This window comes from Podarcis liolepis (assembly GCF_965112155.1).
Source record: "Podarcis liolepis genome assembly, chromosome: 16".
In the NCBI taxonomy this organism is placed as follows: domain Eukaryota; kingdom Metazoa; phylum Chordata; class Lepidosauria; order Squamata; family Lacertidae; genus Podarcis; species Podarcis liolepis.
In genome coordinates this window covers 40,924,871-40,951,135 of record NC_139567.1, presented here as the reverse complement: position 1 = coordinate 40,951,135, position 26,265 = coordinate 40,924,871, and the positions used below count along the sequence as shown (strand labels likewise).

At 46.1% G+C, this 26,265-nt stretch overlaps 1 protein-coding gene and 1 long non-coding RNA gene across 4 annotated transcripts in view; one reads left to right on the top strand and one right to left on the bottom strand.

The window, feature by feature from the left end:
• The window catches only part of YPEL2 (yippee like 2), a 51,798-nt gene extending 36,803 nt beyond the window's left edge, over positions 1 to 14,995 (top strand). For 2 of the 3 annotated variants that reach the window (XM_083480173.1, XM_083480172.1), the window contains exons 3-5: positions 4,991 to 5,034; positions 5,394 to 5,502; positions 7,260 to 14,995. In XM_083480173.1, coding sequence (XP_083336299.1) covers positions 4,991 to 5,034; positions 5,394 to 5,502; positions 7,260 to 7,349 — 243 coding nt within the window. In that variant the 3' untranslated portion in view covers positions 7,350 to 14,995. The remainder of the gene's footprint in view (positions 1 to 4,990; positions 5,035 to 5,393; positions 5,503 to 7,259) is intronic. The other variant, XR_014520100.1, reaches the window with a different exon arrangement.
• Positions 1 to 26,265, bottom strand: part of LOC310695551 — a 197,695-nt gene that overhangs the window by 54,494 nt on the left and 116,936 nt on the right. The window lies entirely within an intron of this gene.

Here is a 26,265-nt window from a genome sequence, read left to right as displayed (position 1 = left end):
CTGTGACCGAGACACATTCAGGTGGTTTGTGTTTTACATGCCTGTAAAAATGCAATTAAAAACCATACAGCACCTAGCACATTACAATTCCTACAAAAGGAATAATAATAATAATAATAATATTTTAAAAATGTAATTATACCTCACCCCTCTGGCTGGGTTTCCCCAGCCACTCTGGGTGGCTTCCAGCACATAATAAAACATCAAATATTACAAACTTCCCAATACAGGGCTGCCTTCAGATGTCTTCTAAAAGTTGTACAGTGGTACCTCAGGTTAAGTACTTAATTCGTTCCGGAGGTCCGTACTTAACCTGAAACTGTTCTTAACTTGAAGCTCCACTTTAGCTAATGGGGCCTCCTGCTGCTTCCGTGCCACCGGAGCCCAATTTCTGTTCTCATCCTGAAGCAAAGTTATTAACCTGAAGCACTCTTTCTGGGTTAGCGTAGTCTGTAACCTGAAGTGTATGTAACCTGAAGCGTATGTAGCCTGAGGTACCACTGTATAGTTAGTTATCTCCTTGACATCTGACGGGAGGGCGTTTCGTTAAGCGGTCCACCAAGACCCTCCGCAATTTTCAAATGGTCCGAGGTAGAGGGAGAAGTTGGAGGACCATTGCTCTACATTGTCTCTTTGCCCCTTCCCCTAATCCTCCCCTCACTCAGAGACAGTATACTGGGAACCAGAAGTGTTTCTCTCAGTTCCTACTTCCAGGCTTCGCTTAAGCATCTGGTTTGCTCCTGTGAGATCATGGCGTTGAACTGGTTTAGCCTGAACTAGCAGGTTATTCTTCCTGTTCCTGCCTCCAGGCTAAACATATTCTGCCTTTCCCAAACACGACTTGGTCTCCAACCCCCTCGCCATTTTTATCTCTTTGCCCCGGGAAACATTCCAGAACATTGCCATTACTTCTCATTATTTGGTCACTTCACCTTTTTGTTTCTTTGTTATTGATGCTGCCTAGAATTGCATTAGCCCTTTTAGACGCTGCGTCACGCTTCTGCCTCATGTTTTCCTCGCACCTGCGTTTCCGTTCATTTCCAGATTAATATTTCAGATAAAAACCACACAGATCCTGTTTATCGTCTCATAATTCATGTCAGGGCCGCGAATCCTCTAGGCTTTTTATTGGGCCAAGGCAGTCTACTTGCTTAAATTATTATTATTTCCCCCCCAGTAGTAAATCTGGATGATTTAACTTGTTGGGTTTCTCCACCACCTGTCAGTCTTGAGGGAATAAATTGCCGTTCTTCTGTTTTCAGAAGTAGGATTCTTTTGTTTGTAAGGCTGTTTCCCAACGAGATAAGAGAGAACTGTAAGGGTAGTATTATGTAAAAAGAATTAGCATTTATATAGAGCTCCGGATGTTCGGTGTTCCTTGTGAATATTAACACCGCAGTCTTCCCAACAGGTACGTGAAAGAAAGCGGTGTTATTATCTCCACATTGCATTATGGGTGGCTGCATGTTTACGTTGTACAGCAGCTGCATTAAGACGTTTGAGCAAGGACCGTGACTGCCAGCACCTCCGGTGACATCTCTTCCCGCCTCCATCAAATCACTCCCTCTCTTGACACCCGCAAAAATTGAGTCCAGCAGAATTAGTATGGACCCCTTGAAAAGCACATACAGTCATACCTTGGATCCCAAATGCCTTGCAAGTCAAATGTGCTGCCTCCTGTATTATTATTTCCCCAGCCACTCTGGGCGGCTCCCAATAGAGTGTTAAAAACAATACAGCAATAAATATTAAAAACTTCCCTAAACAGGGCTGCCTTCAGATGTCTTTTAAAAATAAGATAGCTGCTTATTTCCTTGACATCTGACCGGAGGGTGTTCCACAGGGCGGGTGCCACTACTGAGAAGGCCCTGTGCCTGGTTCCCTGTAACCTTACTTCTCGTAATGAGGGAACCGCCAGAAGGCCCTCGGCGCTGGATCTCAATGAGTGTTCTGGTTTGTGAACGTTCTTTGGAACCCAAACGTCTGACGCGGCTTCCGATTGGCTGCATGTATATTAGCTTTGTATCTTCCAGAGGGAGCCTAGGATTCCTGAGGGGCAGATTACGCCCTGCCATAGCAGGGCAGCCTGTGGGGGAGAATGCACATATTTATATGCTAATGCAGTACCCAATTTAGGGCTGCCCCCCCCAAAAAAGGGTACCGAGCCGAGGGGGCACAAAATTGAGACAACCCATTTAGGAGTGCCAGATTGGGGCCTTGCTCAGGGCTCCATAGTATGAAAGATTACCAAAGTCTGCCCCTATACTAATGTGTGTTCATCATAATTGGGGAGGGGGCCAAGTTACCTTTCCGCTTGATTAAAGATAAAGGGTAAAGGGACCCCTGATCATTAGGTCCAGGTGCGAACGACTCTGGGGTTGCGGCATTTGTCCGCTTCCACAGGCAGTTTTTCCGGGTCATTTGGCCAGCATGACTAAGCCGCTTCTGGCGAAACCAGAGCAGCGCATGGAAGCGCCATTTATTTACCTTCCCGCCAGAGTGGTACCTATTTATCTACTTGCACTTTGACATGCTTTCAAACTGCTAAGTTGGCAGGAGCAGGAACCGAGCAACGGGAGCTCACTGCATCACGAGGATTCGAACTGCCGACCTTTCGATCGGCAAGCCCAAGCGGCACGGTGGTTTAACCCACAGCGCCAGCAGCGTCCTTTCCTCTTGATTACCTATCCCCATAGAAAGCTGCCATATACAGAGTCAGACCATTGGTCCATATAGCTCAGTATTGTCCACAGTCCTCCAGGATTTCAGGTAAGGGAGTCTTTTCCCAGCCCCTACCTGGAGATGCCATTGGGGCCTTCTACACTTCAAGCAGACGTCCTACCACTCAGTTACAGCTCCTTCCCACTCTGTGGTTTGGCCTCCTTTCCCCCCTTCAACTAATTTAAAGTCCATCCCCCACTGTCCGCCCCCTTGCACACTCCAGAGGTATCTTGTGGCCTGCTTCTTTGGGGGGGGTGCTTTCTTTATTTTATTTTTAAGCCTCTGGTGGAGATTTCTGAACTGGTGGGCTGGAAGGGAAATGGAGTGGGTTGTAGGAGCTGCAACTGCTGATTAAAAATAGATCTGAATCATTCCATCTGACCTGAGGGGGATCAACAGCTTCGGCGTTGACCTTTCGGATCTGAAATCTGCTAAGTGTTTCTATGGTAATTGGGTCCCTCTCTGGGGCTAATCAAAGATTTTTTTTAAGCCGGATGAAAACCCTGCAGAGAGTGTGTGTGTGAGAAAGAATGAATTATTCCTGCAGTCCCTTGTTTACGATTCCTAATGTCTCTAGTGCAGAGACCCGAGCAAGGACCTTGTGTTAAGCAGCCATGAAATCAGGTGGATTTGGTTGAAAGACTGGGGTCAGGAGCTATCAAATTAATTCATACCTATCTTGTTCATCTGGGTGGCTAAACAGTTCCAACAGTTAGCTCAGCCTTGCAGTTCTGGGGGAGGTGAGTTATGCTTAGTCTCCTGTGGCGAGTCAGAGTTTTCCTCTAGGTGATCAGGCAGTCAAGGTTTCTTCTTCAAATCAGAGAGTAGTTGTTTCTTTCTTTTTTTGCCCTTGGCCATGAAACAGCTCACCCATCCCTAGTTTATTAGAAATTCTGTCTGGGCAGGCAGGGTAGCAGGAATGTCTGTGGGCCAGAAACTTCGGTTGCTGCAAGGCAGAAGTAAAATGCTGGTGTATCTTTCACCAGACTTTGAAGAAAACAATTGTTCTGTTGGAAGATGAGAGTGTCTGCCTTACAGTTAGCAGTGCAGGAACTATTCTTGGCTGGTTTTGATGAGAAACTCAAAAAACAACCCTACCTATTTATTTGAGCTGGGATGGGGAACACACACATACACACACACACAGCTTTTGTTTTGTTTTCCATAGTCTGGCTTACTATGTTCTCTGTTCTTCACAAAGGGTGTGTGGCTCTTTGAAACCTTCGCATGAGATGGAAAAGTTTCCTTGCCACATATTTAATTCAAACCAAATGGTGTTGTGTTTTTGTGTGTGTGTGTTTTTGCAAACATCCCAAGAGGTTGGAGGGGAGGGGAAATGGTCTGTGTTCCACTCTGCAAAATTCAGATGGGGAGATGGGGTGGGGGGTAGCCCTTTAAAAGGAGGTGGAGTCTGTTTATTCTTCTTGTGGGCAGGCCATTTCATGTAATTGAGCCAGCCGTCAGGGGACCAATCAAAAGGTGTCTGGTACATTTGTGTGTTTGAAGGGGGGGTGAGGCCAGAGGAGAGCTGGTTGCTAATGTCACTTGAGGACACAGAGTCAGAGGTGCCATAAACCTCTGGCTGGAGTGGGGAGGGGGCGGTCCTGTAATCTGGAGATCCGGCATTTGGTATGTCAACAGAGGACCCTGGGATCAGAAGGTCTGGGGTTTGTTATGCCAATTAACTATGTTCCAAAGTCTGAAAATATTGCAAGCCCTTTTTATTTTTATTTTTGTAATCTAGATGCATTTTTGTAATCTAGATGCTATCCAGATTATAACTAGATGTAATCTAAAAGACCATTTCACTCTCTTAAAACTAGAATCTGAGCCTCTCTCTCTCTCCCTCTCCCCAACCTACAACGTACACTATTCTCTCATCCTCTTAAACATCTCCTCCTACACTGCTAACTTTTCTGACCTGCAGACTGCAAAAATCCAAGTTTCCTTGAACAGACACTTCTGGGTCTTTTCTTTCTCCCCATAACTGCTCCAGAGGGTGGTGAGGTCAGGGATTTGCACCAACTAGAGTTGGGGTGTTGTTGTTTTTTTCTTTGCAGAGAGGATCCACAAGGATGGAGCGAATTAATCGCTGCCAGCCTCTTCTGGGTTAAAAGGATGCTCTCTCCCCTACCCACCCAGGTGCAAAATCGTGCTGCTGCAACTGAGATCACTGCTAATAATTCATCAGGGACTGATTTTTATTTTTTGGTTGTTGACAGGGTGTGACTTTCATCATGACAAACACTATTTTTATTTTGCCTTACAGTCTTTTCAAGGAAGCCAGGGCCGGGCCTATCTCTTCAATTCAGTGTAAGTGTCTGGGTTCCACCCCCCACCCCCCTCTCCGTTGTCACTGTTGTCGTCAGAAAGGGAGAGGTGGAACCTTCTGCCCTCCAGATTGTTGCTGGAATACAACTCCCATCATCCCTTTGTGTTGGCCCATGCTGGCTGAGGCTGATGGGAGTCTGAGTCCAGCAGTGTCTAGAGAGCCATGGGTTTCCCCATCCCTGCCCTTTCCAGTTAACAAGCCATGTCTGCTTGAAGTGGCATGATACTGATTTATTCATATAAGAACAGAGGTGTGCTTAGTGAGGAGCACAGCTGCTGCAGCAAAATGGAACTGGATCTGCAAATCAAAACTTCTCTCTTCCTTCTTCCCACATTTGCAGAGTTAATGTGGGCTGTGGCCCTGCGGAAGAACGGGTTTTGCTAACGGGACTGCATGCGGTTGCTGACATTTACTGTGAAAACTGCAAAACCACGCTGGGCTGGAAATACGTGAGTGTTGTTGTTTCTTAAAATCTTGTCCCCTTTGGCCCTTCGTTCAATGCACTCTACTGCAATGCGCTCTACATGGGGCTACCTTTGAAGGTGACCCGGAAACTACAGCTAACCCATAACGCGGCAGCTAGACTGGTGACTGGGAGTGGCCGCCAAGACCACATAACACCAGTCTTGAAAGACCTACACTGGCTCCCAGGACGTTTCCGAGCACAATTCAAAGTGTTGGTGCTGACCTTGAAAGCCCTAAACGGTCTCGGACCAGTATACCTGAAGGAGCGTCTCCACCTCCATCGTTCTGCCCGGACACTGAGGTCCAGTGCAGAGGGCCTTCTCGGTATTGGCACCCACCCTGTGGAACGCCCTCCCACCAGATGTCAAAGAGAAAAATAATTACCAAACTTTTAGAAGACATCTAAAGGCAGCCCTGTTTAGGGAAGCTTTTAATGTTTAATAGGTTATTGTATTTTAGTGTTTTGTTGGAAGCCGCCCAGAGTGGCTGGGGAAACCCAGCCAGATGGGTGGGGTATAAATAATAAATTATTATTATTATTATTGTGATAACTGGAATCTCCTTTTATTTTTAGAGGGCAAGCTGTAGCTCAGTGGCAAAGCCCTTGCTTTGTATGCAGGAAAGTTCAATTTCCTGGCATTTCCAGATAGGGCTGGGAATGTCCCCTCCCTGCCCGAAACCTAGGGGAGAGCTGCTGCCGGCCAGTGTAGACAGTACTGAGCTAGATGCACCAACGCTCTGATTCGGCATAAAACACATGCTTTATTCCTGGGACAAGGTCTCTTTCTGAATACCAGCTAGCTGATCCATTTGGCGGTGTGGCGAAGCCTACTCTGGCTTTGAGCTGTGCAAAAGACCCGAGAGAGGTGCCCTCTTCCACAGCAAGGCTGGAGTTGGGGTTGGCTGCTGAGCAGCTGGGGAAGTTAGCAACATTTCAGCCTCTGGGATAAATCCGTGAACTTGATCCTGTTGCAAAAGGGACCTTGGGAGTTCACGCCAGCCAGGCGCTAAAACCCTCAGTCCTTTGAACAATCGGATTATGTTTCCAAAACACGGTTGGGCAGTTCAGGAATCAAAAAGAAAAAAAGTGAGCCTCTGTAAATTTCCTTCCAAAACCTCTGCTAATACACAATGTTTAGAAAAGGCCCACAACTTTTGCACACTTCAGCTGGGTTTTAAAAGAAGCTGAGCTCCTGTTTGTGGTGATTGTCCATTTCACACTGGAGCTGTACTGTCAGATGATGATCACAGTTCCCACAGTAATGCAAGAGGGGTGGGAAATCTCCTGGGCCCACCCGACCTCCTTCCCTAACCTGGTGCTGTCCAGGTTCCTTACTGAAGAGCTGTAGCTCAGTAGAGTTTGAGTTTGGACTTGATATCCCGCCTTTCACTACCCTTTAAGGAGTCTCAAAGCGGCTAACAATCTCCTTTTCCCTTCCTCCCCCACAACAAACACTCTCTGAGGTGAGTGGGTCTGAGAGTCTTCAGAGAGAAGTGTGACTAGCCCAAGGTCACCCAGCAGCTGCATGTGGAGGAGCGGGGAATCGAACCGAGTTCGCCAGACTACGAGTCCACCGCTCTTAACCACTACACCACATTGGCTCTCAGTGTGTAGTACAGTATCTTCTTTGCATGCGGAAGGTACTTGATTCTGTTTCCGGACATGGCAGTCCCTGGACTGAGACCCAGGAGGAACTTCGCTCCTTTCCCTTGTTTTGATTCTGTCTCTTTCCCTTTCCAGGAACACGCGTTTGAAAGCAGTCAAAAGTATAAGGAAGGCAAATACATCATTGAATTAGCTCACATGATCAAGGACAACGGCTGGGATTAAATGGCGAGGAGACGCACGCCGAACACGGGCAAGAGAGAGCGGGAGTTTGTCATCCTACCGAACATTTTATCTCCCGGAAAACCCCACACATATATATATGAGCGAGTGACTGACAACCGTTTGGTTCCGTGCGTTTGGGGGCTTGTCGTCGTCATCGTCGTGTTGAGATGCTTCCTCACAGAATCCTTCCTGCCATCCTTAGCGGTGACCGGCCTCGATAACTTCTGTCTCTCTTTGCTTTTGTCTCTTGTTTGTGAGTTGACTTCTGGTCCCCTTCCTCCTCCCCCACTCCCCTGCCCAGCTCCCTTACTCTTCTGTGTTCTGGCATTGGGGGTGCGTATAGATATAAGGAGGACTCGAACTCGGTGCCCCCCAAAACCGTTTCCTAAGTGACATTGTCTCAGTACAAACTGGAGGTTGGTTTTGGGGTGGTGTGTGTGTGTGTGTTTTTTAATCCAAGGGTCCCGGCACGAGGGAAGGAGTGCTGGGTCTTCAGACGTCGGGCGTGCGGGAGAGTTGCATCGCCCCTACCCCTTTCCCCGCTTGGCCTTTTAAAAAAATTCCTGGTCAACCATGGCTTGAAACTTGTGGACCGCAGAAAAAAATATATATACCTCATGGCTGTATCCTCTCTGCATCTCAAAGACTGTAGCCTAAAAACTTGTCGCTAGTGGCATCCCCGGACTGGTCTGTGTTCCTCGTTTGATTGCTTGTTTCTTTTTTAAGTGATCTCTTTGGATTTTCGTCTTTTTCGTACTAATGTTTGATTTGAGAGGAGGGGGGGTGTAAACACAGGTCACGGGCCTAGCCCTCCCTGGCCTCCTGTTCCCAGTGAGCAAGCCCACCCAAACACTGCGGTGCTGATGTTGGGAGATCGGAAACCCTTCGCCATTTTCTTCCTACGGCGTTGACACTTCAAGTGCAGGAAGCATGTCCCTCTTCAAAATTGAATGGAACGAATACATTTGAGGCGAGTGGGGAGCAAGGAGAACAAGGAGGTGGTGATCTATATGCTTAACAAAATTGCTGGCAATTTTGCAGCCTCCTGACTGCTTGATATTTTTTTTGCGGGAAGGGGGGCTGACTGGTCTCACTAGGATGATGGAAACAAGCCTGGATGGCTTCTGCAGATGATAAGTTGGACGACATGCACTTGTGCTGTTAAGTGTGACTCTTTAAAAAGAACAAAAACACAACAGGGGTGGTGGACTCAGGCAGTAACAAATGTTTCAGAGCCTAAGTGTGTGTTAAGTTCTGGTTCAGCAGTGGGGGGGGGGGGTGAGTGTTTTGAACAGAGGCAGCTCTGAAAGAAGCAGAGGACTCTTAAAAACCTCCAGGTGGAGAACCCTGCAGCCTCCCCAGGTGCCGTTGGACTCCAGTTCCCAGCAGCCAGCGTGGCCCAAGGGTCAAGGATGATGGGAGTTGTAGTCTAGTGGCATATGGAGGGCCACAGTTTTCCTCTACTCTGTTAAGTAGTGTTCTCTACTCGGTGCGAGAGATAGAGCAACAGCTCTGTATAGAAGAGGGGAGAGTTCACAAACGATGGCGGGCCATTTTAGCCTGCCCAAATCTGGGGCTACTGTCAAAATTGTCCTTCCCAGTTGGGAAGGAAAGATGCTGTCTTAGTCCTGATGTTGCACCAAGGTTCAGTGGCCATCAGAAAGCAGCGGGGCCTCAGTTTCCCAATGCAAGACCTGTGAGAATCCTTGTCTGCCTCTCCCTCCCCACTATATTAGAAGAAATTGCTTTCTCCATTGGATCTGGCTAAACATGTTAACTGTCTGTTAAGATTTGCAGGGTGTGTGTAGAATATTACTTGCCAATGTTCTATGTCGGGCCAGGGTTGTGCATGGCAGAGGGGTAGCCTTCTTTTGAATCACTCCTGTTTTGCTTCAAGGCCTCCCTCTGGTCAAGTTAAGGGGTCTTTTTTGGGGGGGGACACAGGGGGACGCAAGGGGAGAGCTTTGAGAGCCCCCTGTTTTTTTGCATTTCAATGCATTGTCAATGACACTGTGAATTTGCATTCTGCATCAAAGCGACTCCGGTGTCTGACAAGTGAAGTCAGGCTGAATTTGTACACATCTAAATGAATTCCTTTCCATCCTTCCCCCCTCGCTGCCTCTCTCTTTTTCTCATTCCACCCTTGCTTTATTGGTGGAAATCTTCTCATGTAGGTTAATCTGCTCTGCAAATCTGTCGCAATCTGCTGGCAAGAAAGAGATCCAGTATAGCCCATGGTGTGGGTTTTGGTTGTTGTTTATTTTGGTCAGGGCAGGTGTTGAAAACCATTCAGTTTTCATGGCCTCCTGTTGGGATTCCTTTTTCTGCAGCAGAAACTCAGGTTAGCAGCAGTGGGGGGGGGGTGCCCACTTGAGAGTGATAAGCAAAGAGAAAATTTGAGGTGAGGAGGAGGGAATTAGGTTCAATCACTAATGTTTGCTGATTAATTGGCTCTGATGGTTCAAGAGAAGCACCCCCCTAATCATACTTTGTAGCAAAACGCTTAATTTCAGGGCACAGATCTGTCTGTGGGGCAAGATCCACAAATTGCTGCCTTTGCAGATGAAAGGATAAGCAGGAGTCTTGCTACATCTCCACACCACCTGTTTACATGCTGTCCTAATAACTGTGCAATACCCAGCTTGGACCTGGGAAGTCCAGTCTCTCAAAATCCAAGCCTGTTTGTTTACCTGATAGAACACCCCATTTTTATTGTGTGGCTGCAGCCCATTCCCCTCTCTAAACCATTTGATATCGGAAGCACCCTTTTGGCCTGTCCCTCCTGAGATCTAGTTTCAGTCTTCCTGCTCTGCTAAAACATTAACCTCAAGTGCTTCTTAACTTTTGCTAGATTTTGCTGCTAAATCACCCATCACCTGCTCTTAGAGTACAGACTCGTGTGACAGCGTTTTGTGTTTGGTAATGGAAGGGGGAAAGCAAAAGTAGATGCCCTAAACTACTTGTGGGGAACCTGAGGCCTTCTTGGACGTTGTTGGACTCCCATCGTCCCTCACCATTGGCCATGCTGGCCGCTGGGGCTGCTGGGAGTTGGAAGCCCATCAGCATCCTGATGCCGTCCCCGTCCCCCCCGGTGATTTTGAGTTTACGCTCAAAAACACTGTGTTCTGAATCAATGGCTTTTGGAAATTTGATTTCTCTCTTTTTACAGCATGACCAAAGAACTTGGCTAAATTTTTTTGTCCCCAAGTTAGTTGATAGGTACCATCTTTTCCTGATGGGTAGCAGACTGCAGAGGTCAGCCGTTGTCTCCGGGGGGGGGGGGGATTTAAAACGAGCATTAAGCAATGAGAGTTGAAGTTATCTCCTGATCATGAGGGCTAGAACCACGGCCATTTGCCCCCTGAATTCTACAGGTTGCAGGTGGAAACACCGTCCCTGTCTCATAGTGAGTTCCCCTTGGCTGATGGAAAGAATAGATCTTGAATTATATCCCTCTGACTTGCAGAATTTGATAGGGTTATTCCTCTGCTTGCCCATTCTACTTTGTTTTTCCCTTGGGTTCCTGGATCATATAAAAATGACACCCTGATTATAATATCTACATACCATACAAGGCAGTAGCATATGTACTTTTTATGTTAATAATGTTGAATTTAAAAAAATTATATATATGTGGTCTTTTACACCCCACCGGCCCCCCCACCAAACCACTTTTGCGTGTTACAGTTTTGGATTTTTCTAAACTTTTATTCTCTCTCTGTCTTGCAAACTATTATTTAAAGGGAAATAATGCAGATGTTAGGCAGATGTTTGTTAGCAGGGAGTTGCGTTCAAATCAAACAAGACCTTAAGAAATGCAGGGCAGGGAAGAAACTAATATACCGCCAGTTTCGTGGTTAATGAGAAGCCCATTGGAACGTCTGGAGGCAAGGATTCACTTTTAAGTATATAAATAAATTCAGGGACGCACGGTAATTCACACTCTTGAATGTAGACAGAGACAGATGTTGAAATAATTCCTTGTCTTGGGACTTCCATTTGAGTGTATATAGGTTGCTCCTGATAATCTCAGTGAGTGCCGTTCAATGGCTTACGCTATGCTGCTAACTTTTGCATGATGTTGTTTTAAATCTTGTGCCTTTTCGTCTTTTCAAATTCTCTGTCTTTGGAGCACCCTCATCGTTGTCCCAGAGAGAAGTGTGGAAAACATGTTTGTACGATACAATAATTGGGGTGTTCAGATTTGAATCAGGGGAACATGTTTTCAAATCGGGCACTCGAGTGTCAAAGAGCTCCCTGAATATCTTCAGGAAAGGCCATCTTTCAGCGTTCTTGTTAGGATAAAATGGGAGCAAACCCTCATATATATTTATTTGTCAAGGCAGGGCCAAATGTAGTGTCAAAAGAAAGAGACTGAAGATATAATTCTAACTCCATTAACATAAGCTGGACTTTCATTGATTTCAGTTGGGGTGTGAGTTGTACCTACATCTGAAGGGGGTGGCATTTGTCACGGCTAAAGCACAAGGTAGGCAAAAACAGATGTTGAGCTATACTTAGAAGCAAGGAAGTTTAGGTTGTGGTTTGGAAGGATTTAAATAGCACCAGGCTGCCTAGTCTTTTGTGTCCGGGGTTGATAACGGCGGGAGGGAAGCCTCGGTTTGGGAAATCTCTCAAGACTTTCTGGGATTGTCTGCTTCCTTAAAGTATATTCCTGAGCCACTCTGTGACTGCTTTCTAGTTTCTGAGCTGCCTGATCTTCTTGTCAAGGGACACCCTAGGAACACCTCAGCCGAGGCAAAGCTGTGGCCTGGGCCTTAGGCCATATCTGCACCATACATTTAAAGCTCTGTGGTACCACTTTAGGCAGTCATGGCTTCCCCCAATGAATTCTGGGAGCCTTAGTTTGTCATGGGTACTGAGAGCGGTTAGGAAGGCCCCCTATTCCCCACTCAGAACTACAGTTCCCAGAGTTCCCTGGGAAGAGGGATTGGTTGCCATATTTCAAAAAGTAAAATTCCTGACACCCACAAAGTTGTCAGCTTTTTTGGGGGGGAAACAAAAATTGCACAGCCTAAGTTCTGGGCACCGTGTGAAATCGCAACCCCCACAAAAAGACATTTTGGGGGAGAAATCATGCCGCGAGATCACAGCAACCCAAATGGCCACTGTTCTCTTACAATAAGGAACAGAGTTTCCCTTTTTTTTCCCCGGGACACTTGAGGGGTATGTTAAAATGTTATAACTGCTTTTAAATGCTGGGTGTGGATGTGGCCTTGGCCTAGCTGAGACCCTCATCTGGACCTGGGAACAGTTCTTGAAAGACACTGTCTTCTTTCCTCCTTTCTGGCGTTGTAGGCTAACATGAGCAGTTCTCTGTCCAAACAGGAGTGGATTAGTTTGTCGTTCCCTTCAACTTGATTGACAGCCTAGGGAACATCAATGGCTCTCTGGACGCGGCTAGTGGTGTTGGGGGTGAAGGGAGTTTTTGTCCATCAACATCTCTCTCCCCTCTATCCCTGCCATCAGTGGGAGCAGCCACAACCAGTGAAACCACCCTCTCCTCTGCCCCAGAGAAACCCATCTCTTGTGTGTCTCTGCATGAGTCCGTGTTCAGCATGTGCCTCCCCTACCGCAAGAGAGTTGCAACAGGCACCCCATTCATTGGACTCGCCGGGTCTTAATTTCTCGCACCACCCCTGACTTTCCCTCTGGACGCATTAGCTAGGTTCTGCTGCACGCTGCAGGAATGATTTCGTATCGAAACTTGTCTATGATTTATTTATTTCGTTATATGTTTACCGTGGAGGGGCGGGAGGGAGGTACCATTTAGATTTTCTTGCCTTAGGCACCACCAAATGTATTGGGCCACCTCTGTCTATATGTCTGTATGTAGAGACTTCCTCTGAACCAGACCAAAGAATCAATTTCAGAGCTTGTTCATTGCCTCCGGAGTCACTATAGCACTAGCAATGGCCGTGCTCTGTTCACAACAAGAAGTAGCTTGTGAATCTCTGCTGCCGGATTTCCGTAAATCTCTGTTTTACCAGGTGAACCATCTAATTCAGAAAGGTGAATAATATGGAAACTGTCTTCTAGAATGAAGCTTCAAGTGGCAGGCAGCATAGCAAGGCAAGTGAGTTGGCAACATAGATTGTCCTTTTTTTAAATAATAATATCTCCAAACAGCACAAGCTGCTTCCTGTCCTGTTCTTTAGCCACGGGTCTCTGTATTGCAAGCTGGCCTCCTGTTTTAGGTTTTTGGGGTGTGCGGCAGCAGATATTGTCTAGGGTTGCCACCTTTTTTTAACAGCACCCTCACACACAGATTTGCAGGCAGAGCAAAATTTCTCAGCATGGGGAGGAACTAGTGAGGGGGGGTCTTTTTCCTCCCCTCCTGTGACATCTTAGTGGCTCTATTTAGCTGTCATTTAAAGGTGCAGGAGCAGGGTCAGAAAGAAAAGGTGGCAACCTCTGATTCTATCTGTTTAGGCCCTCCAGCTGTTTTGGGACTACAACTCCCATCATCCCTAGCTAACAGGACCAGTGGTCAGGGGTGATGGGAATTGTAGTCCCAAAACAGCTGGAGGGCCAAGTTTGGCCATCACTGTTCTAGATTCTGGTGACATGTTTACATCTCTGGCGTTAATGGGTCTCTTATTTTTTCCCCCTCGTCGCTGTTAAGTCTTTCCTTTTACCCCAGTTTTGATTGCTCTATAAATCTCCCAAGTGGACCAACAGCACAAATGATTGGATTGCGCTTTGGCAATATGACTCTTTGGCAGTGTGCTTGATCAATGCTGCATGTGCTTCATTTCGCCACACGCCCTGCCCCTTCCCAGAAAACTTTCTGGTGCACACACATTTTAAACGACAAAACAAGCAGGTGAAATCTCTTGTTCCTCGTGTTCGCGTATTGGTTTGTTTGTTTTTTATTCCTGTGTGTATGTCTGTGTTTTCGGACTGAGATAATTATGTATTAAATATACATTTCATAGTATCATTTCAAGGGTGAGGAAGAATTGCACTTCCCACCACACACACAACCCAGCTTTGCGTCGCTCATGATGAAAGAAATGAATGAGTAGCTGAAGAAATGCTTTACCTGTCTGAGAGAAAACCGGGGAGTGGAATGTTCTGGAATATTTGTTTGTGTGTTGACTTTCAGGAATCTTTTTTTAAAAGAAAAAAGAAAAAGGAAGTTGAATGCTGGAAAACGGTTGAAGAAGGAGAAAACAAATGGTTTTTAACTTTAAATTTTAAAAAAAACCCTGCCCACTTAACTGTGAGCAGAATAGCATTATGGGTAAGATACAATGGGCACCTTAATGCTTTCTTTAAATGAAGCAACTATTTTTCCAATACCAGCCTGTCGTGTTGACGCCCTTGTGTTTACAAACTGTGTGTACATATTTCTTGGGTTTTTGTTTTATTTGTATTTTATTTTTATTGTTTGGCATATTCTTCAGGTCGTTTTTTTGCTTCAGTAATAAATGTTTTTAATTGTTTTGGGGTTTTTTTTTTCTTTTTTGGGGGGCGGTCTTCACCTCGTCATGTCCTTTGTATAATTGTACATAGTACTTCAGTATTAGAAGGAAGGAAGCATTTGTTGACCTATTTACGATATGTGTTGGTGCTCATTTGGAAGAGAAAAAAAATAAAAGTTTTCCAATATTAAAAAGCCACAGCTCTGTGGTAGTGGTGATTTCTAGCCTCCCTCTTATTTGTTGCTTAAAACAAACAAGCCCTACAGTTTCTGAACATATGCATTAAATCAAATATCTCAAAGGAGTGGGGGAATCAAGAGATTCTAAGAAAGTATACCTGAGATTTGTAATGCTGATTGCTCCACCCATTTTTACTTCTGGCCCCGCCTACTCCTGGCATGTGGCCCCCAGAAAGTTACCTAGAAGTGAATATGGCCCTTGCTGAAAAATCCCTGCCCCTGAATTAGGAGGTGGTGATCTCTGTCTCCTTTGTGACAGGCATACGCACAGGTCCAGGACCTTTTTGAGCTCACCTGGCAAACCTCCCAAGTTCATAGCTGTCAACGTTTCCCTTTTTTTAAGGGAAATTCCCTTATTCCAAATAGGATTCCTCGCAAGAAAAGGGAAAAGTTGACGGCTATGCCCAGGTTCCAGGTTATAAGGCTTGAAGTGGTGCTATCCCTTAGTGGACCACAGGCTTAACATGAGTCCAGCGGGTGATGCAGCAGCAAAAAAAGCTAATGCTATTCTAGGCTGCATCAACAGAAGAAGTCTAGTGTCCAGATCAAGGGAAGGAATGGTACCGCTCTGAATCTGCTTTGGTCAGACCACACTTGGAAGACTGTGTCCAGTTCTGGGCACCCCAATTTAAGAAGGATGTTGACAAGCTGGAAGGTGCGCAGAGGGAGACCAAGATGATCAAGGGTTGGGAAACCAAGCCTGATGAGGAGTGGTTGAAGGAGCTGGGTATGTTTAACCTGGAAAAGAGGAGACTGAAAGGAGATATGAGAGCCATCTTCAAATATCTGAAGGGCTCTCACATGGAGGATGGAGCAAGCTTGTTTTCTCCAGCTCTAGAGGGTAGGACCCAAACCAATGGCTTCAAGTTACAAGAAAGGGGATTCCGAGGCAACATCAGGAAGACAGCAAGAGCTGTTTGACAGTGGAACAGTCTCCCTCAGGAGGTTGTGGACCTGCCTTCATTGCAGGTTTTCAAGCAGAGGTTGGGTGGCCGTCTGTCATGGATGCTTTAGTTGATATTCGTGCGTCACTGTGATTCTGTAGTTCTATGATTCTACCTTAGGACAAAGTGAGGCAGGTGGAGGAGCAGGCCATTAAAACAAGACTGAACAGCTGTTGGTGTCTACGTCTCGTCATCACCCTCAGACAGCAAAGTCCCTTTGGGCCTGGTTTATTTTGAAGTGGCCAGAAGTTATACCCCAAATCCAAACAGCTTGACCTCCCCCCCCCTTCCTTTTATTCCTGCAGAGAATCTTCCTTCTCACTCATCCTGCTCTGTAGCTTTGTGTTTCCATGACAGCGGCATGGAGGAGCCCACTGTTTCCATGGTGACAGATGATACCCTGGTACTGGGTTTCACCTCCGCTAGCCTCTTGGTGTTGTGTTGCCGAAATGTGAAGATGGGTTCGGGCGGGTGGCAAAGAGAGCGCTCAAACGCTCCATTGTAACGTGAGCTGCTGCTGCTCTGTGGCTGAATGGAGATTTGAACCCGGGTCTTTCCCAGTCTTACTCCAAAATGAATGGCTACATCAGCTTTTAAATGTGTGCTCCACGCTACAACATCTACTTTTCAAGCAGGTAGAGTAAGGCCCTTACTGAAGAGCTGCTGTAAGTCAGTGTGCGCAATATTGGGCTAGAATAATGATCTTCCCCAGTATCTAAAGGCAGCTCCTGCAGTTTCCAATTAAATTCCACTTAATTCAGAACCATGAGGAATGGAATCTTGCTTCATTTTAAGGGGGAGGCCCTAGGCTCAAACCCCACCCTCTCCAGGCAGGGCTGGAAGAGGCACCGCTTGGCTGAGACCCTGAAAAGCTGCTGCCAACGTAGAAAATACTGAACTGGATGGACATATGGCAAGACACCATATAAGGCAAAGCATAGCCTTGTGTTGCTGTCGTCCCCCTGGGCGATTTGCAACGGTCGATTGTTGTGATCAGGGAGCAGATTTGCAGATAAAACACCCACCCTGTCTATGAATCACCATTTCATTTGCATCTTGGAACAGAAGCTCGGCTAATAGTCCGTAATGGCCGCATGGAACCGAGAGCAAGGCTTGGCATCTGTTTGTCTTGTCACAGCCAAGCTGCTAGCCGGGTCATTAAGGATGGGGGGTGTTAATTGTTTTCTTCTGTGTATGAAACTGCTTGATGCCGAATCCGACCCAGTTCTGGCTTACTCTGTCTGGCCTTCTCTCCAGACTATTATACGGCAGAGAGAAGAGGCTCTTTTCCCCATCCCTTGCTCTGCCTAACATCCTTTTAACCGGATGTAGCAATGGGAGAGAAATCAGGTTCAGTTCACATGAAAAGGTACAAGCCCGCCTAATCCTAGCCAAAACACGCCCGTCTTTTTGTGGGTTTTGTAGGGCACTTACCCAGCCAAGTAATGGGTACAAAACAAATGCATACACTGGGGTAAAGTGTTCATAAAAGTGTGTATAATCATGAAAAAGACCTGCAAAAGTGCATTATAATATATTGTTGCATTTATATCACACCTTTTCTCCAGTGAGCTCCAGGTGGCATTCACGGGTTCTTGTCCTGTTTTACCCTCCTCACAACCCTGCGAGGTAGGCGGAGAGGCTGTGACTGGCCCGAGGCAACCCAGTGGACTGGCCAAGAGGGGATTTGAACCCTGCTGTCTCCCTAGTCCTAGTACATGACTCTAACCACTACACCATTATAGTAAGGGAAATTGCTTTGCAAGAGTTCCTATTAGGCAAAATTGCTTAGAGAAATGTGTCTATTGCAGCATTAAAGATTTGATGAATTTTCGTGCAAATTTGCAAAGTGACGTGGCAAGCCAAACTAAATATATTGAATATGAACTGGGGGGGCTTCTGCATTCCACGCAGGTGTCCTGACCCTGAGCTTGTGGGGCCTTGTGGTTCTGGGAACCTCGATGACTGCCGAGTGGAGTGGTGCTTGTTTCCTTCGCTTCATCCCTGCCTGTGACATATTTAGGTAGCATTGTGGATGGCGTAGGTTTTCTGCTTCTGGTGACAGCAGATTTTCTAATGGGCCCTGAAGCTGGAGAGCGCGTTCTGACGCCCGGGGGGCTATTTCTGTTCAAGATGTACGCTTTGGGGTATAAATAGCACAGTGGGTTATTCTTTTCCTGGGACAGGGCATAGCTAGATTAAATGCCTTGCAGAGAGCAGCTGCAAGGCAGGGGAGAGAGGTCACCTAGAGGTCATCATCTCCCGCTGTTCACAGGATTGGTGCCAAAAGATCTCTAAGGAAATGGAGGAGGTTTGGCTACTGTTTTGAAGCACCTATCTGCTTCCCCTGCCTCCTCCCACATCACTCCAAATTCTGCACCAAGGTGCCTGGAGCTATGCATTTGCAAAGATGCCTACACATAATAATAATAATAATAATAATAATAATAATAATAATAATAATAATAATAATTTTATTATTTATACCTCACCCATCTGGCTGGGTCTCCCCAGCCACCCTAGGCAGCTTTCAACAAAGTATCAAAATACAGTGGTCTGTTAAACATTAAAAGCTTCCCTAAACAGGGCTGCCTTCAGATGTCTCCTAAAAGTCTGGTAGTTGTTGTTCTCTTTGACATCTGGTGGGAGGGCATTCCACAGGGCGGGTGCCACCACCGAGAAGGCCCTCTGCCTGGTTCCCTGTAACTTGGCTTCTTGCCCTACATTTTAAACTGATTGCAGGTCAGTTTCTAATTGTTGTTAAGGGTCAGAGCGGTAACTTGGGGTTCGGGGGGAACCAGTGCAGACCCTCTAAGTGTCCCTATTTACAAAAGTCGTTCCGGTTTCTGATTTGATCCCAGAATGTCCCGCTGTTCCTTACGATGTCCCTATTTTCATCGGATAAATGTTGGAGTTATCCGACCCCCAAGCCACCTGAAAATAGCCCTGGATAAGGAAGTTTTTAAAAAAATGCTTAGTGTTTTCTTATTTTTAAAAAATCTGTTGGAAGCTGCATAATAATAGTAAAACTGTGGTTGTTTATTGATGAAGATGTCCCTGTTTTCATTGGATAAATGTTGGAGAGTCTGCAAGTGGAGGTGGGTTTATTAGGGTAAATGGGGCACTGCCTCATCATCCTCTGTCTGCCCTCACAGCCAGCCCCCCACTCGACTGTCCTCCTTACTTACAACCAGTTCAGGGCTTGTCCCTGCCGGCCAGCTTCCTTCTCCTCTTCATAAAGGTAAAGGGACCCCTGACCATTAGGTCCAGTCGTGGCCGACTCTGGGGTTGCGGTGCTCATCTCGCTTTATTGGCCGAGGGAGCCGGCGTACAGCTTCCGGGTCATGTGGCCAGCATGACTAAGCCGCTTCTGGCGAAGCAGAGCAGTGCACGGAAACACTGTTTACCTTCCTGCTGGAGTGGTACCTATTTATCTACTTGCACTTTGACATGCTTTCGAACAGCTAGTTTGGCAGGAGCAGGGACCGAGCAACGGGAGCTCACTCCGTCGTGGGGATTTGAACCGCCGACCTTCTGATCGGCAAGTCCTAGGCTCTGTGGTTTAACCCACAGCGCCACCCGCATCCCTTCTCCTCTTCATAGTCTCAGCAGGATTTAGCAGAATCTGCCTCTCATTGACTCTGGCCTCCCCTACTGTTGGGCTCCCTGCCTTCTCTCTTGCCTCCCAGCCGCCACCAGCTTAGAGCAGCTGCTTTGCATGCAGAAGGTGACAGACTGAGGTCCTTGCATCCTCAGGTAGGCCTGGAGAAGACATCTGTCCGAAACAAAGTTTCCCAAACTTGGGTCTCCAGCTGTTTTCTGACCACAACTCCCACCATCCCTAGCTAGCAAGACCAGTGGTCAGGGATGATGCTCTGAAGGAGCGCCTCCACCCCCATTGTTCTGCCCAGACACTGAGTTCCAGAGCCGAGGGCCTTCTGGTGGTTCCTTCACTGTGAGAAGCCAAGTTACAGGGAACCAGGCAGAGGGCCTTCTCAGTGGTGGCGCCCTGCCTGTGGAACGCCTTCCCACCAGATGTCAAAGAGATAAACAACTACCAACTTCTAGAAGACATCTGAAGGCAGCCCTGTTTAGGGAAGCTTTTAATGTCTGATGCATTACTGTGTATTAATATTTTGTTGGAAGCTGCCCAGAGTGGCTGGGGAAGCCCAGCCAGATGGGTGGGGTATGTATAAACAAACAAACAAACAAACAAACAAACAAATAATATTGTTCAAAAGCAGCTGGAGCTCACCAAGTCAGCTTCATAGCCCAGAGGGAAATTGAACCCTGCCGTCTCTCAGGTCCTAGCCCAATACTCTAACCACTACACCACACTGCCTCCCCCCATGGGTGAAAAATTAGCAGAGTATAGCTGAAGAATACTATTGTTGCCACTTAGCTGTTGAAAACGGTCGCTACGCTTAAACTTTCATGCATTTCAGCTTTGCGTCTTGTCTTTGACGACCTTTTTTTATTATAATTTTTATTAAATGTTCTGCTTTACAATTTTGAATACTCATTTAAACAGCCTTAAAATATCAGTGACTTCCTTTCTTCTCTTTCCATGGTTCATTTTGCATACCATAAATCCCTGCATATTTTACATAAACTCAACCATTCAGTATTCAGTATTCCTTTATTACATCCATCAAAACTTATTTACACAGTTGAATGCTGCCAATGTTTTCAAGTGTACACAATTTCCCCCCATATATTCAATAAACATTTTCCAATCTTCTCTAAACGTATGTTCTTCTTGTTTTCTTATTCTATGTCAGGTCTGCAAGCTGCGCATATTCCATCAGCCTAAGTGACCATTCTTCTTTAGTTGGGACCTCGCTCGTTTTCCATTTTTCGGCTAACGAAACATGGGCCACAATAGTTTGGATCTGCTCTTCATGCCTGACAAAGTGAAGTTGAGTCCACGAAAGCTTGTGCCCGCACTAAATCTGTTAGTCTTTAAAATGCCGCAAGAGGCTTTTTAAAAATTAAGACATATACTTCTCTTCCTGTCAAGCAAATCTTCCTTGACACACGACCCTCTCCTTCCCAAAGAGCTGTGTACGACCCACGAGCAGCTTAGCCGGTCAGTTTCTTGCACCTGTTCCAGTCACAAGGTGCTATTTCAGATCCAAAAGGGAGATTGTTTCCCATTCAGTGGCCCCGCTTCCCCAAAGGCTTTGCACAGGCTGTTGGCGCATTTTGAACCCTGCGTAGATTAGTACATATTTCCAAGAGCCTAAGTCCTCGGATCCTGTTACAGGCCCCTGCTGGCAGGAAGTTCATATTTTGGGGTCTGGCAGTCAGTGCAATCTTATATGCCTCTATTCAGAAGTCAGTCCCATTCAGTTCAACAAGACTTGCTCCTAGGTTATTTTACAGTCATGGGGAAAGGAAAATGCCTTTGAATCATGTGGTTTTACATATCAGGACATAATAGCAATCATTTGTTCCTTAGCAGATCTTAAAATTAGGTAAATGCAACCTCAGATGAACAACACATGACATATGACTCTGTGTCATGATTTATTTAACAGAAATAAAGACAGGATGGAGTAATCATGTGTGAAAAACTAAGTACACCTTAGGATTCAATAGCATGTAGCAATCCCATGTTAACACCCATACCGCTTCCACAGGAATTAAGAGGCTAAGTAACAGACAAGGAGTTCAAATCATCAGCAAGTGTGCCTATCTCTAGAAAAGCCAAAGATTTAGCAGTTTGCTGGTCTGGAGCATTCGGGTGTGCTTTAACACAATGCCAAGGAGGAAGGTAAAGGTAAAGGACCCCTGGACGGTTAAGTCCAGTCAAAGGTGACTATGGGGTTGCGGCGCTCATCTTGCTTCCAGGCCAAGGGAGCCAGCATTTGTCCACAGACAGCTTTCCGGGTCATGTGACCAACATGACTAAACTGCTTCTGGCGCAACGGGACACTGATGGGAACCAGAGCACACAGAAATGCCATTTACCTTCCTGCTGCAGTGGTACCTATTTATCTACTTGCACTGGTGTGCTTTCGAACTGCTAGGTTGGCAGAAGCTGGGACAGAGCAATGGGAGCTCACCCTATCACAGGGATTTGAACCGCTGACCTTCTGATCGGCAAGCCCAAGAGGCTCAGTGGTTAGACCACAGTGCCACCTGCGTCCCTCAAGGAGGAAAGACGACACTTCTCTCAGAGAAGCAAATGCTTTTGCCAATGAAACTGGGAAAAGTTCTAAGGCCGCCTCCAACCAATTCTAAGTCCATCATTCTACAGTGAGAAAGATTATTCAAAAGTGGAAAACATTCAAGACAGTTGCCAGTCTTCTCAGGAGTGGACGTCCCAGCAAATTCACCCCAAGTCAGACCGTGCAATGCTCATGAGAAATTGCAGGAAACCCAAGAGTTACATCTCAGGCTTTAGAGACCTCAGTTAGCAGGTTAAATGTTAAAATTCATGACAGTATGATTAGAAAAAGACTGAACGAGTATGGTTTGTTTGGAAGGGTTTCCAGGAGAAAGCCTTGCCTCTCGAAAAAGAACACGGTAGCACGGTTTTGGTTTGAAGACTTGCATCTGACCAAACCATGAGATTTCTGGAACAATGTCCTTTGGACAGATGAGACCAAAGTGGAGATGTTTGCCATAGTTTAGCAAAAACCCAACACAGCATATCAGCACAAGAACCTCGTACCAACTGTCAAGCACAGTGGTGGAGGGGTGATGATTAGGGCTTCTTTTGCAGACACAGGGCCTGGGGACCTTGCAGTCACTGAGTGGACCATGAACAACTCTGTATACCACAATATTCTACAGTCAAATGTGTGGCCATATGCCCAGCAGCTAAAGTTTGGCTGAAATTGGGTCATGTTTAGGGAAGCTTTTAATGTTTAACAGACTATTGTATTTTAATATTTTGTTGGAAGCCGCCCAGAGTGACTGGGGAAACCCAGCCAGATGGGTGGGGTATAAATAATAAAATTATTATTATTATTATCATCATCATCATCATCGTCATCATCATGCAACAGGAGAAGGATCCCAAGCACACCAGCAAATCTGCAACAGAATGCCTGAGGGGAAAAAAACAGAATCAAGGGGTTGCAATGGCCCAGTCGAAATCCAGACCTCAACCCAGCTGAAATGCCGTGCGGGACCTTAAGAGAGCTGTGCATCAACAAATATCAGCAAACCTCCAAGAACTGAAGCAACATTGTAAAGAAGAATAGGCTAAAATTCTTCCACAATGATGTGAGAGAGTGATAAAGTCCTACAGAAAACAGTTGGTTCATGTTATTGCTGCCAAAGGTGGTTCTACAAGCTACTGTATCCTAAGGTGTGCTGTACTTAGTTTTTCACACACGGCTTTTCCATTTTGGCTTTAGTGTCACGGTTGTTGTTCATCTGAGGTTGTATTTACCTAATTTGAAGACCTGCTAAGGAACAAATGATTGATATTATGTCTTCATATGCAAAACCACAGAATTCAAATTTATTTTCCCCATGACTGGATTTCATTTCATTATATATATCTCTACTGCTTGTTTCTTTCTTTCTTTGTTTTTCAAACCACACACAATCAAAGCTCTTTGTTTTGGGCATCCGTCTGTCTTGAGAGACAATGGAGTGTGTCTCCAGGGGTGAAGTCAAACTGCATCAAAGTGAGCTCCCTGGGGCACAAGCAGGGGCAGGGTGTTGGGAGGTCCTGCGCTGCTGAGATAACAAGACACACACACACACACACACACACACACACACACACACACACACACACACCTTGGCCTCACTGATGTGGTCCAAAGGAAACCAGAGCAAGACATTTGGCACCAGATGGGCTGCAGGAGTTGCTGGAAGGAGGTGTGCCAGGTGCCATCCAAATACCTTAGGGACTCCATTCCAGATTTGTGTAGGGTTTACTCTTTAGCGTTTTCTTCTGAAGATATCCTGCAGGGCAGAGGAGGTTTAGGACCAGAGTTTTTCTTCTAGATGAGCTACGTTCTCAGGTGGATTAGCCCCCCCTGCCCCTCACAGCATGCGCAAAAACTCTCTTTCTTGACCGTTTGGATACACAATTAGTCTCATCTGTTCAATCCACCAGAGCCTGTCTTTGCATGCAGGGGAAGTTTCCAAAGCTGTTTCCAAAACGATAACGTTAGAGGTTAAAAAGCAGTTAAAAACAGCTACTTAAAACATTTATTATTATTATTATTATTATTATTATTATTATTATTATTATTTATTACCTTCGTTCCGGAGGTCCGTTCTTAACCTGAAACTGTTCTTAACCTGAAGCACCATTTTAGCTAATGAGGCCGCTGCGCCACCGGAGCATGATTTCTGTTCTCATCCTGAAGCAAAGTTCTTAGCCCGAGGCATTATTTCTGGGTTAGCAGAGTTTGTAACCTGAAGCACCTGTAACATGAAGTGTATGTAACCCGAGGTACCACTGTATTATTATTATTTGGTGATCACTTGTAGCCAAGTAAGATTGTCTTCCATAAACACGGTTTTAACAATGAGTCCGTAAGTGACTGTGGAGGCCAATTCTGGATCCACACGTCCTTCCACAGTGGGGATATTCGTTTCCAGGCGGGAGTTGATCACGGTGTGGATTTTGCCAAGCGTGCCTTCCTCTTAGGACGTTTCTCCCTTGCATCCCGAGTTCGAGTGTCTTCAAAGCCCAACACACCTTTGGTAAAGGCTGTTCTCCAGTTGGAGCGCTCGCAGGCAAGTGTTTCCCAATTGTTGGCGTTTATACTACATGTTTTCAAATTTGCCTTAAGACAGTCTTTAAGCCTCTTTTCTTGACCACCAGCATTACGCTTTCCATTTTTAAGTTTGGAATAGAGTAGTTGCTTTGGAAGACGATAATGGGGCATCCACATGACATGACCAGTCCAATGAAGTTGATGTTGACTAATCATTGCTTCGACACTGGTGATTGTTGCTTCTTCCAGTACACTAGTATTAAATAACCAATAAGCAAAAAGCCAGGTTAAAATGCATGCCAACATTTTACTTACCTGGATAAAGGTAAAGGTAAAGGGACCCCTGACCGTTAGGTCCAGTCGCGGACGACTCTGGGGTTGCGGCACTCATCTCGCTTTATTGGCTGAGGGAGCCGGCATACAGCTTCTGGGTCATGTGGCCAGCATGACTGAGCCGCTTCTGGTGAACCAGAGCAGCGCACGGAAACACCGTTTACCTTCCCGCCAGATGTGCTTTCGATGTGCTTTCGAACTGCTAGGTTGGCAGGAGCAGGGACCGAGCAACGGGAGCTCACCCCGTCGTGGGGATTTGAACCGCCAACCTTCTGATCGGCAAGTCCTAGGCTCTGTGGTTTAACCCACAGTGCCACCCGCGTCCCACTTACCTGGATAGGTTTGCCTAAATAAAAATGTTTTTTAGCAGGCACAGAAAAGAGTTCAGTGAAGACACCTCCCTGGTGTCAAGTGGCAGGGAGTTCCAAAGTGTAGGTGCTGCCACACTTAAATGTTAATACATAAAGCAGGGATAGGGGATAATGTGTGGCCTTCCCCAGGTTGCTGGACTACAGCTTCCATCATCTCTGGTTCTTGGTTTTTCTGGTGGGGGCTGATGGGAGATAGAGTCCAAGAGTATCTACAGGGCCAGAAATTTCATTCATTCATTCATTCATTCATTCATTCATTCATTCATTCAGAGCATGTGTACCCTGCTCTGAATGAATGAAAGGCTTCCAGTGTGGCTGACATACAGTGTTAAGCACTTCCTTTTGTCTGTCTTGAATCCTGCAACATGGGATGCCCATGGGGTTCTACTGCTTTGGGAGAGGGAAGGAAACTTTTCTCTGCATGACTCTGTATGGAGACAGCAAGAATCATAGCTGTCAACTTACAGATTTGAAAATAAGGGACCAGCAGCCTCGAAAATAAGGGATCAGCAGCCAAAATAAGGGATCAACAATTACTTTGATAAAATACATATTTTGTTGCATGCAAATGGCTTTAGATACCTATTAGGTCCATAAATTACCATATAGCATATATTCAACACACAAAAACAGCAACAATTTGTTGTTGACAAAGGACGGCTGGACATAGAAAGGGCCCCATTACCTTCAGTAGCTTATTTAAGGGACATCATCAATAAGGGACAGCAGTGGGACATGGCGTTGGGATAAGGGACTGTCCCGCCAAATAAGGGACGCTTGACAGCTATGGCAAGAATGCCAAGTCATTTTGAAAGAAGGATCATCGCATCGAGGCTGGATCTGTGAAACAGACGAACACAGCAGACACAAACATCACCTGGGAGAAGA